Source organism: Oncorhynchus nerka, linkage group LG7 (genome assembly GCF_034236695.1).
Source record: "Oncorhynchus nerka isolate Pitt River linkage group LG7, Oner_Uvic_2.0, whole genome shotgun sequence".
Lineage (NCBI taxonomy): Eukaryota > Metazoa > Chordata > Actinopteri > Salmoniformes > Salmonidae > Oncorhynchus > Oncorhynchus nerka.
In genome coordinates, this window is record NC_088402.1 from 39,655,199 (window position 1) to 39,667,920 (window position 12,722).

The 12,722-nt window shown below is 46.4% G+C and overlaps 1 protein-coding gene across 1 annotated transcript in view; it reads left to right on the forward strand.

Moving 5' to 3' along the window:
• Positions 1-11,500, forward strand: part of LOC115131635 (glutamate receptor ionotropic, kainate 5-like) — a 37,072-nt gene extending 25,572 nt beyond the window's left edge. Inside the window, exons 15-19 of the mRNA XM_065020495.1 lie at positions 1,154-1,319; positions 1,944-2,169; positions 3,625-3,753; positions 7,788-7,954; positions 8,714-11,500. Of these exons, the coding sequence (XP_064876567.1) occupies positions 1,154-1,319; positions 1,944-2,169; positions 3,625-3,753; positions 7,788-7,954; positions 8,714-9,361 (1,336 nt within the window). The 3' untranslated portion in view covers positions 9,362-11,500. The remainder of the gene's footprint in view (positions 1-1,153; positions 1,320-1,943; positions 2,170-3,624; positions 3,754-7,787; positions 7,955-8,713) is intronic.
• Positions 11,501-12,722: the final 1,222 nt, after the last annotated feature.

Consider the following 12,722-nt stretch of genomic DNA (forward strand, 5'->3'; position numbering starts at 1 on the left):
CGCATTATACAACGGGTGAGTCTAATCCTGGATGCTGATTGGTTAAAACTGCATTCCAGCCGGTGTCTATTCCACAAGTTACCACCGGCTAAATCTATGATGTTAAAATTCCTATTTACTCTGTTCCATCTGACTGCGGAATCCACTGTCTCATCAGCCCAGCCAGGCAATTTATACACTAGATCTACACTGTAAAATGCATCTAGACATTATCTCCCATTGGTAATGACCTTGTTGTTATAACCTAATTGTGCCAATAAATCCTCCAAACAACGGCTTTTCACTGAAGTATACTCTTAGAAAAAATGGTTCCAAAAGGGTTATTCGGCTGTCCCCATAGGAGAACCCTTTTTGGTTCCAGGTAGAACCTTTTTGGGTTCAAGGTAGAATCCTTTTGGGTTCCATGTAAAACCCTCTGTGGAAAGGGTTCTACATGGAACCCAGAAGAGTTCTATCTGGAACCAAACAATTTCTACCTGGAACCAAAAAGGGTTCTTCAAAGTGTTCTCCTATGGGGACAGCCGAAGAACCATTTTAGGGTATAGATAGCATATTTCTTTCTAAGAGTGTACTTCACCAAACCTCACCACTCTCTTTAGTTAGCTCCATTAACTCTGAATTGTCTTGATACTGCAATGCACTGTTCAGAATAAAACGGTGTTCAACCTAAAGGATAAAGTAGTCGTTTTTTTGATAATTATGTAGATGCTCAGACAATCAACAAACGTTCCATTAGATCAGTACAACTGTAACTGTTGACAGCACTCTGTGAATGGAAAGATTTCAACAATTTGACATTTGACCTTTACAAAGGTTCAGAACAAGAGCAACACTTTAAGGTGTAATATAATGCGGTGGTGGACTGGACACATATGAAGCCAGTTTCTGGACTAGGGTTGCAAAATTCTGCTAATTTACCCAAATTACCCAGGTTTTCCAGAAATCCTGGGTGTAAGATTTCAAGAATCAGTCAGGAATTAGGAGTGAATAAGCAGGAAATGCAACCGTGATTCCTCGAAAATCTGCACATTTTGGGAAAGCTACCGTAATTCTGCAACACTATTCTGGACTAACAACTGAGCCCAGGAGTAGGCTTAACTTTGCCATAGCGTAACTTGTGATAATATGCCTGTCCTCTGTCCCTCCCCCCCAGGTGGGCGTTCACTCTAATCATCATCTCCTCCTACACGGCCAACCTGGCAGCTTTCCTTACAGTTCAGAGGATGGAGGTGCCTATCGAGTCTCCTGACGACCTGGCTGACCAGACCAACATCCAGTATGGTACCATCCAAGGAGGCTCCACCATGACCTTCTTCATGGTATGGATTGTGTGTGTGTGTGTGGGCGCCCCAGGTGTAATTGATGGGGGGTTCCTGTGTAATTGATGGGGGTCCTGTGCATTTGATGGGGGTTCCTGTGTATTTGATTGGGGGTTCCTGTGTATTTGATGAAGGTTCCTGTGTATTTGATGGGGGTCCTGTGTATTTGGTGGGGGTTCCTGTGTATTTGATAGGGGTCCTGTGTATTTGATGGGGTTCCCATGTATTTGATAGGGGTTCCTGTGTATTTGATGGGGGTCCTGTGTATTTGATAGGGGTTCCTGTGTATTTGATGGGGGGTCCTGTGTATTTGGTGGGGGTTCCTATGTATTTGATAGGGGGTCCTGTGTATTTGATGGGGGTTCCTGTGTATTTGATAGGGGGTCCTGTGTATTTGATGGGGGGTCCTGTGTATTTGATGGGGGTTCATGTGTATTTGATGGGGGTTCCTGTGTATTATTTGATGGGGGTTCCTGGGTATTTTATAGGTGGTCCTGTGTATTTGGTGGGGGTTCCTGTGTATTTGGTGGGGGTACGTGTGTTTGAGACACAATGTATCACAAAAAGTTAGCACTTTCCCCTTTCTTTTCCTGCCATGACAACCTTCAACACACCTTTAAACAGAACTCGCGCTACCAGACGTACCAGCGCATGTGGAACTACATGCACTCCAAGCAGCCCAGTGTATTTGTGAAGAGCACAGAAGAAGGCATCGCCCGCGTGGTCAACTCTAAATACGCCTTCCTGCTGGAGAGCACCATGAACGAGTACCACCGCCGACTCAACTGTAACCTCACCCAAATAGGAGGTCTGCTCGACACCAAGGGCTACGGCATTGGCATGCCCCTGGGTGAGTGGAGGGGGGTAGATCTGGGAGAGAGAGGGTACTTCACCCAGATAGAAGGGGCTACGGTTTTAGACCCTAACCACCAGGAGCTCTCTTCTTATTTGATGCAATTCCATCTAATTTACCATGTTATTACACCTTGACTTTATCACCCTCCCCCTCGCTGTCTCATTTCATTTTGATGATCAAAATAAATGTAACCTTACATGTTCTTGCTGGAGGCCCACTTTAATATCAAACCCACATGGTTCAGATTGATTCCTGGCTACATATCACAGCCTTGGGGCAAATGACCATATAGGTCACTCTGTTTTAGCCTCCCATCATATCTGCCATCTCTTTCATCTGTTAAGCCCTCGGATCTATCATCAAACAATTCCATTCCATAGAAAAGCATCCCCCCCCCCCCAAGAATTCCCAGAATTTCCAAACATCAAAGTAGGCCTCAGAGCTATTCGATTTCCCTCAAGGACTTACCAAGGATAACATTTTTCCTCTTTCTTTCATCAACATGCCTTTAAGTTGCCCTCCAGCCCAAAGGTCAGAAATAACACACATCTTATCATCCACTTTTTTTTTTTAAGCCAGTCGCCATGGCTACAGTTGCTTTTGACTCTGCAGCCTTGATATTACACAAGCAGGTGGTTCTCAACGAAAGACGCAAGGACAGACTTGGATCCTTGTTTTTTTTTTTTTTATGTATATATATGTCTACTCCAGCTATGTGTGAGCTCTTTCACCTTCCATATTAGCCGGGGTGGAACTGGGGTGGAACGCTTGGGAACAGAGGTCCCAAAGTCAAAATCTCAGAGGGAACATTTTGACATTTAACAATTTAGTTAGCTTTGTTAGCGGAGATCCATCTGTGAAGTTCCCAGAGTGATTTCCCCAGGTTCCACCCCAGCTAACCAGCCTATTACTGTATATTAACAGTATGTCTGGCTGGCCCACCTTACAACCTCTTACTTGTATGTATAATTGGTATTTGTTGCGTTGACACAACAGCATGGATGTCAACTTCTAAGGTTACAGTTGGCTCACATGTAGTGCAGAGTTCCAATTATACATGTTTCTCTCTCTCTCTCACTCACTCACCCCCCCCCTCTCTTTCTTTCTCCATCACCCTGTTCTCTACTTCTTTGTTAAGCCCTCTTTACTCCCAATCCTGTCTTGCTTCCTCGTTCCGTCTTGATTCGTTTCAATTCAATAAACTTTATTGGCACGATAAGTCACTATCTTTTATTGCCAAGCAAGGACACGGGAAGTTAAATCAATAAGGGGTCATGACGATACACAATGTATAGTAAATACTATTAACAATACAGTAATATTGTTCTCTCTCTCTTTCTCTCCTCTACCTTGTCTGTCTGTTTCTCTCTCTCCCTCTCTCTGTAACTCTCTCTCTCCCTCCCGTCCTCTCTCCCTCCCACCCTCTACCTCTCTCCACCTCTTCCCCAGGCTCGCCGTTTAAAGAGGAGATCACTCTGGGGGTGTTGCAGCTGGCAGAGAACAACAGACTGGAGATCCTGAAGAGGAGGTGGTGGGAGGGGGGGCAGTGCCCCAAGGAGGAGGACCACCGAGCCAAGGGTGGGTACAGCACCACCTGTGCCAGTAGTTTTTATTTGATTTAACCTTTATTTAACCAGTCCCATTGAGGTCAGAATACTTTTTTTATCGCAAAGGGAGACCTGTCAAAGTACCAGCGCTAATGATCAGGGGCCCTATGTATTAAGGGGGCCCTATGACTTCTCATCTAGGATCAGTTTTTCTTTTTTGATCATAATCAATAAGATTACATGGACAGGGAGAACCTGATCCTAGATCAGCACTCCTACTCTGAGACGCTTGATACATAATACGACTAGTGGTCTCCAATGAAACACTCGGTAGGACACTAACCCTCACACACCCTCACAACCCAGCATATACCTTGAATGAGGCTAGTAAATACGCAACATTTCCGTCCAGAGTGGATCTCCGTCAGGTCCTAGTCTTGGAGGTGCTCTGAAACGCTTATACGGACACCCGCAATTCATCTTTTTAACGAGCTCCCAGCACTCCCATTTTTAACGAGCTCCCTCCCATTTTTAACGAGCGCCCAGCACTCCCATTTTTAACAAGCTCCCAGCACTCCCATTTTTAACAAGCTCCCAGCACTCCCATTTTTAACAAGCTCCCAGCACTCCCATTTTTAACAAGCTCCCAGCACTCCCATTTTTAACAAGCTCCCAGCACTCCCATTTTTAACAAGCTCCCAGCACTCCCATTTTTTACGAGCTCCCAGCACTCCCATTTTTAACGAGCTCCCAGCACTCCCATTTTTAACAAGCTCCCAGCACTCCCAGCAACCGTCATTTGAACTTTGCCATTAGAATCTATACTTATTGCTGAGATAATGTTCATTTGTTCCAAACCAGCTGCTATGAAGTCACATTAGAATTGCACACTACTAATGCACACTACTAATGCACAAAATACAATCTGTACACAACACAATGAGAACATTTCCACAAGTAGTATTAAGCACTTGTTTCTTAGAGACTTATAAAGTCAATGTTTTTTTGGTGTCACAGAAGAGTGGACACGAGTGGATTGGTAAACGTAGCTCATTCTATTCCCATCACAATGTCTCACAGCTGGAAATTCCATTTGCTTCCGATATGCGTGTACTTGATCTAATTGTGATTATGTGTTGTGTGAATATGTCGGGTTTATTTTGCCTCAACTTTTAAAGATGGAATCTGCAGTAGGGGGGAAACGGCGCCACTGTCTGCCCCAGCAGAGGTGAAGAGTCTAGCGCAACGTGGAGAAAAAAAATCTTTTGCAGTACATATTCGGCTGTTCTATCGGACATGCAATGATGTCTGAGACAAAACAAACGTGTTCGTGGTTTGCAGTAACTTCTTGGTTGTTGTAATATTGCACACAGACTTGGCAAATTCACCATGAAGGGTTCCAGCATTAAGAACAAACCACATTTGGAAGATTTATTTAATTACTGCTATGATTACCGTATTTTTGTAATGCGGTGCGTGCTGGTGGCAGGGAGGTTAGGCGCAGGAGAATGAACTTGGTATAAACGGAGTCGTTTAATAAGTGCTGACAAAATCTGAAAACCAACATATACAAAAATAATGAAAGTGGGTACAAAACCCGTCGCACACCAGAACATAACTACCACCAATACATACAACAAACAATCACCGACAAGGACATGAGGGGAAACAGAGGGTTAAATACACAACATGGAATTGATGGGATTGGAAGCAGGTGTGATGGAAGACAAGACAAAACAAATGGAAAATGAAAAATGGATCAGTGATGGCTAGAAGGTCGGTGACGTCCGAACAAGGAGAGGGACCGACTTCGGCGGAAGTCGTGACAATTTTACCAGGGGGAAATGTGTGTGTGTGTGTGTGTTGGTTGTTTGTGTGTGAACATGCACTGCTCAAAAAAATAAAGGGAACACTAAAATAACACATCGTAGATCTGAATGAATGAAATATTCTTATTAAATACTTTTTTCTTTACATAGTTGAATGTGCTGACAACAAAATCACACAAAAGTGATCAATGGAAATCAAATGTATCAACCCATGGAGGTCTGGATTTGTAGTCACACTCAAAATTAAAGTGGTGAACCACACTACAGGCTGATCCAACTTTGATGTAATGTCCTTAAAACAAGTCAAAATGAGGCTCAGTAGTGTGTGTGGCCTCCCACGTGCCTGTATGATCTCCCTACAACACCTGGGCATGCTCCTGAGGAGGTGGCAGATGGTCTCCTGAGGGATCTCCTCCCAGACCTGGACTAAAGCATCCGCCAACTCCTGGACAGTCTGTGGTGCAACGTGGCGTTGGTGGATGGAGCGAGACATGATGTCCCAGATGTGCTCAATTGGATTCAGGTCTGGGGAACGGGCGGGCCAGTCCATAGCATCAATACCTTCCTCTTGCAGGAACTGCTGACACACTCCAGCCACATGAGGTCTAGCATTGTCTTGCATTAGGAGGAACCCAGGGCCAACCACACCAGCATATGGTCTCACAAGGGGTCTGAGGATCTTATCTCGGTACCTAATGGCAGTCAGGCTACCTCTGGCGAGCACATGGAGGGCTGTGCGGCCCCCCAAAGAATTGCCACCCCACACCATGACTGACCCACCTCCAAACCGGTCATGCTGGAGGATGTTGCAGGCAGCCGAACGTTCTCCACGGCGTCTCCAGACTGTCACGTCTGTCACATGTGCTCAGTGTGAACCTGCTTTCATCTGTGAAGAGCACAGGGCGCCAGTGGTGAATTTGCCAATCTTGGTGTTCTCTGGCAAATGCCAAACGTCCTGCATGGTGTTGGGCTGTAAGCACAACCCCCACCTGTGGACGTCGGGCCCTCATACCACCCTCATGGAGTCTGTTTCTGACCGTTTGAGCAGACACATGCACATTTGTGGTCCGCTGGAGGTCATTTTGCAGGGCTCTGGCAGTGCTCCTCCTGCTCCTCCTTGCACAAAGGCAGAGGTAGCGGTCCTGCTGCTGGGTTGTTGCCCTCCTACGGCCTCCTCCACGTCTCCTGATGTACTGGCTTGTCTCCTGGTAGCGCCTCCATGCTCTGGACACTACGCTGACAGACACAGCAAACCTTCTTGCCACATCTCGCCTTGATGTGCCATCCTGGATGAGCTGCACTACCTGAGCCACTTGTGTGGGTTGTAGACTCTGTCTCATGCTGCCACTAGAGTGAAAGCACCGCCAGCATTCAAAAGTGACCAAAACATCAGCCAGGAAGCATAGGAACTGAGAAGTGGTCTGTGGTCCCCACCTGCAGAACCACTCCTCTATTGGGGGTGTCTTGCTAAATGCCTATAATTTCCACCTGTTGTCTATTCCATTTGCACAACAGCACGTGAAATTTATTGTCAATCAGTGTTGCTTCCTAAGTGGATAGTTTGATTTCACAGAAGTGTGATTGACTTGTGATTGACTGTTTAAGTGTTCCCTTTATTTTTTTGAGCAGTGTATTTTCCTTGCCTGTGTGGTAGACATTTCCCCTTTTCTAAAATATTTCTTATTTTCATTTCAGCTTCTGTTTAATTTTGACATCTGCTACCCCTTCTCTCATTCAAAATGCTTAGATAGCTACAAGCAACAGACTGGACGATACAGAAGAAGACAGAGGACGCTAGATGTTGTTTGTGTGTTGCACCTTAGGCAGCCCACACTAAGACATAGAGCAGGTCCCAAATGGTGTCATAATCCCTATATAGTGCACTACTTTCAACCAGAGGCATATGTGTCGAAAGTAGTGCACTATATAGTGAATAGGGAACCATTTGGGATGCGGGCACAGTGATACGAGCTTATTAAGTCAATGAGTGCAGACTTGTTCAATTGCACACAGACACACACATACACACACCACACTCTCTGTGGGGACATTATGCTACAAGGTTCATCAAGCTTTCCTCCCCCTCAGGCTTTGTATAGAGAGTATTTGAGGGCTCTGATGATCCTGTTACGGCCTATGTTTCCCATATGTGTGTGCCAGTGTATGGGTCAACACACAGCCCTACCACTACCCCTCTATCCGTGTGTTAGAACTGCCTGCATCGTTTCCTCCCCAGGTCTGGGCATGGAGAACATCGGGGGCATCTTCGTGGTGTTGATCTGCGGCCTCATCATCGCCGTGTTCGTGGCCATCATGGAGTTTGTCTGGTCCACCCGCCGCTCGGCAGAGACAGACGAGGTACGCCCTCACTGCTGCCCCGGCCAAAACCACAGACACCCTCCAGTAGGTTACTATGGCAACACACCTCCCGGTGTGCAGTGCAGTGAGTGTTGTGCTTTGGTGCCGTCGTGTTGATGTGTACATGGTTGCAAGCAAACAGACGGTGATGGTCGATGTCTGCGTTTCCTTTCTTCTCTTTTCCCCCGCTCTCTAGGCTGTCTGTGATTCAGTACTCTCTCCCCCTCTCTTTCGCTCTCTATCCCTCACTCCTCTGTCTCTCTCGCTCTCTGTGTTTGCCATTGTTATTCCGCCTGCTAGTCCTTTGTGTCATTTTATTTCATTGGCGTCTGGGTAAAACGCTGTTTGTGACTTTCATTTGCTCCTGCTTTATCTCTGCCTGCTGCTCTGTTTGTTTTTGTGGTTCCGGTTTCAGTTGTCTCCCTCTCTCCATCTCTATCTTCATTCTCTATTTGAGATCCTTTTGAATATGTGTCAGTGTCACTGGAGGTAGCTACTCATGAGTCGTATTTCCATTGTCCGGAGGTCACACTGCATTTGCACAGTGCAACATGTTTAGTTAACCTCGGACGATTTCTCTCCATTTCTCTCGCTCTTTCTCTCTCTCTCTTTCGTTCTCTCTTTCTGTTTCTCTCCCTCTCACATTCACATTCATCTCCCTATCCCTCCTCTCCATCTCGCTGTCGTTTTCTGTCTCTCTCTCTCTCTCTCTCTCTCTCTCTCTCTCTCTCTCTCTCTCTCTGTCTCTCTCTCTGTCTCTCTCTGTCTTCCCTCGCTCTAACACTTCTCTTCTCTCTCTCCTAGATGTCAGTGTGTCACGAGATGCTGACCGAGTTCCGCAACGCCATCTCCTGTAAGAAGACCTCACGCTCTCGGCGGCGGCGGCCCTTGGCCAGCACTGGCGGTGTCCTGCGCCACCCCACCCGCCTCCAGATGGGTGTCCCAAGACCCATCCGCCTAGTCCGCGAGATGCGTCTCAGCAACGGCAAGCTCTACAGTGGCTCGGGCCCCCTGACAGGCGGAGGGGGAGCAGCAGGGGGGGCGTGCGGGGCCGTAGGAGGGGGGCCCTCAGACATGGGCCCGGGGCCACAGCGCCTCCTGGAGGACCATCTGGGCGCCAACACTACGCCGCCCCCTCCCCCGCCCGCTGCTGCCACGGCGCCACCCTCCCGGAGCTGTGCCCACGTGCGGATCTGCCAGGAGTGCCGGCGCATCCAGAACCTGAGGTCGGCATCGTCCTTCTCACGCATCCCGCCCCACCTCGGCCCACACTCTTCTCTGTCCCTGCCCCGCCTCCCGCCACCCCCACCCCCCTCCTCCACCGACAGCGATGGGGGTGGCTGCGACACAGTGAGCCCCAGGCGGCCCAAACCTAAGCCCACACCCCCTCCGCGGCCCTTACCCCCGGCCAAGACGCCCACCACAGACCTGCTGCTTGGGAAACAAGACTGAGGAACGGAGGGGTCAGACGTGATAATAGTCGAGGGTTAAAAGTCAAAGGTCAGGGTATTTGCAGAGAAACGCGTAGGAACGAGGAGCGGAGGGGGCTGTGAGCTTGTAGCGCATTGACACGGCAGAATCAAACCACTCTGATCCGTTTGAGGGGGTGGAGAAGGGTTCATTCTCCAGATACCAACCCAGTCAACACAGTCCTTTTAAACCAGGAGTCGTGCTAAAACAGGAGACTGGTTCAAAATGGACTAGATGGCATATTCAGACACTGAGAGACTTCAGGAGGGTCCTTCACATTGCTCCCTCGCTAGTTTATGCTCTTCTGCCACAGCTCCCGTGAGACGGGCATGTTAAACCAACCCATGGTCTCCACTTTGATCTGCTATGCCACAGGCTGTCTATGGAGTGGAAATGGACTTTTGACCACACACGACCGTTAGCTGCCTACGGTGCATTGAGAGACCATGTGGTGCCCGTTCCACAGTATGCATAGACGTGTTCAAGCTGCCTGGTTTGGCTTTTGACCCCTCACTCTTTCACTTGGATCTGGTGGGAGGACTTGACCTATCCCACAAGCGCTGGAGAGGTTCAGGGGACCATAGAGACTTCACACACGGACACACGTACACAGAAACTCTTGCGCTTAGAGGAGTTGGTTCTCACAAAAAGATGCATATTTTTCCCCAGAGCTGCTTGCAAGAGCTTGAACTTTGGAATTATGGGACATGTAAAACCAGACGATGAAGGAAAAAAAAAGAGGCTTTCTCTGAGTGTAACTCGCCTAATTTATTTTCTATCTTTCTTTCGTTATATATTTGTATTGTCGTCATTGGTTTCTCGGTCACTGTGTAGTTATTGACTCATGTTTTTGGTTTGTCATTAAAGATCCTTGAGAAGCCGATGTGGAGATCATGACCAAATGAGGTTGCTTTCCAACCAATCATAAGTCCGGGAAGAAAGTTCAAAGGTCAACATCTGAAACATATATTGACAGTACGCCCCAGATCAAATGATTCAATATTACAGTCCATGTTGGCTTGTTACAGTAGCAGTGTGTGACTTTGCTTTTCCACTGCTTTCCAACAAGCCGGTTTTGCCACAGAGTTTTAACGACAGAGTTTGTGTATCGGAGCCCCATCCAATTACAGAAAAACAGAGCCACAGAGCACAGTTTTAACAGCACGACATGTTGTGAATCCTTCAAACAGATCAGAATTTAAGAAACTGGATATAAAGAGCAAGGTAAAAAGGAATGACAAAAGAGACAAACCGATGATCATATATAGTTATACGATGCAGGATAGGAGAAACGTATTGCACAGTCCTGTCTGGCCAATGGTAAGAGGAAACCTGTGTTAATGTGTGTTCTGTATGATTCATATGGGGGACATAAGGTTGTGTGAGTGCGTACGTACAGAGGAAAGGATGGGTCAGAGTGCATTTAGTCATATTTTATGCTTCTTTTTTTGTGCTAAATGGATTATTTAAGCAATAAGGCCCGAGGAGGTGTGGTATATGGCCAATATACCACGGCTAAGGGCTGTTCTTTCGCATGATGCAATGAGGAGTGACTGCATACAGCCATGAGCCATGGTATATTGGCCGTATACCACCAACCCCTGAGGTGCCTTATTGTGATCATAAACTGGTTACCAACGTAATTAGAGCAGTAAAAATAAATGTTTTGTTAAACCCATGATTTTAATATATATATATTTTTTATCTTCATTTAACTAGGCAGGTCAGTTAAGAACAAATTATTATTTACAATGACGGCCTAGGAACAGTGGGTTAACTGCCGGTTCAGGTGCAGAACAACAGATTTTTACCTTGTCCGCTCGGGGATTCGATCTAGCACCCTTTCGGTTACTGGCCCAACGCTCTAACCACTAGGCTACCTGCTGCCCCAATGATGTATGGTCTGATATACCACGGCTGTCAGCCAATCAGAATTCAGGGCTCGAACCACAGAGTTTATAATAAGAAAATGAGGACAATTGTATATTATTATGATTATATTGTTATTATTATTATTACTATTGAAGGGTGGGGTACTGAAGGAGGGTCTCAGTCCTCTTACGTTAAATATATAGCAACACAAAGTTATTTGGAATAAAAAACTGTATACAAACCTCTGAATCTGGTGTCTTTGCATATATCCGTGCCTGTGTGCGCATGAACATGAAGTGATTTCAAATCGCAAAGTTACCTGTTTCTGCTAGCTCTAGTTGTCGTTGTTGGTCTGTCACACAGGATGTTGGGCACTGCACTGACACAGCCATACAAGTCTTGAGAGTCGGTAAGATCGACAAGTAGCATGGCCTTTTCCCTGTCACTAGAAGGGTTTCAGACGTCCTGGATAGATTGGTTTCATTTGAGGTCACTTGTCCTTTTGATGACAGCCGTCGTATTAAATAAGGGAGCTGAGAAAACAAACGTTCTTCATGTATTGGGTGGATTTGATCTATCTTGCCACTCCATATTAAGACCTTGTAGAAGGCGCAGTGATTCCGAAACGTTGGTAAATACCCAATAAATGACTGGGAGTTTATATATGGAGTGTGCGACTCTCTTTGTTTTGATAGTTTATAGTTTAATCGCCGTTAGTCAGCACCTCCGCACAAAATACGTTTTCTGGGTGTGTGCCAGCTCCTGTTTTTTTTCTCCATTTCACTCTATATTAATGCCCATGAATTTGGAATGAGATGTTCTGACGAGCAGGTGTTCACATACTTTTGGTCATGTGGTGTAGTTTAGGCTTATTGTTTATTTGTTGTTCTCCATAACACACTTGAATGCTACAGTAAAACTGGTTTCTCTCAGGATGCTGCAATGGAGAGCGAGTACTGCCAGCTGGCCCTGTGTTTGCAGTACTGGGAAAGAATGTCACCTTCACACCACCCTAAAAGCCTCAGATGTGGTCAACTTTATCACTGCAGCATGGAATTTCAACGCTGGCAGTGTACAAGGTTGTCACGCTCAGAGGAGAGAAAGTTGGCGCTGGCTACGCAGGAAGAGTGTCACTGAAATTCATGCTTTAAAAATCACAAAAAGTGACTTCAGCTGATGAAAATGATCTCACAGAACAAATGTATAAGATCTCCTAAGCCTGCGTTTTAACACAGACCTTACTTTCGGCTTTTTCCAAAAATGCCATTCCTTCCCACATAGGCTTTGTCTAACAAACCGTGGCGGAGTTGGTGCCTACAAGAAGATGCCATTACTATTTCAATATGTATGTCCTCATCAACTTCTTGCCCTCCTCATCACTTCTTCTCCCATTCATCATTTTCTACCTCTTATCTCCCCTCCCATCAGAACCCTTCTCCAACCAGGTGGTGTGTTCAAGTTGCCCAGTTTG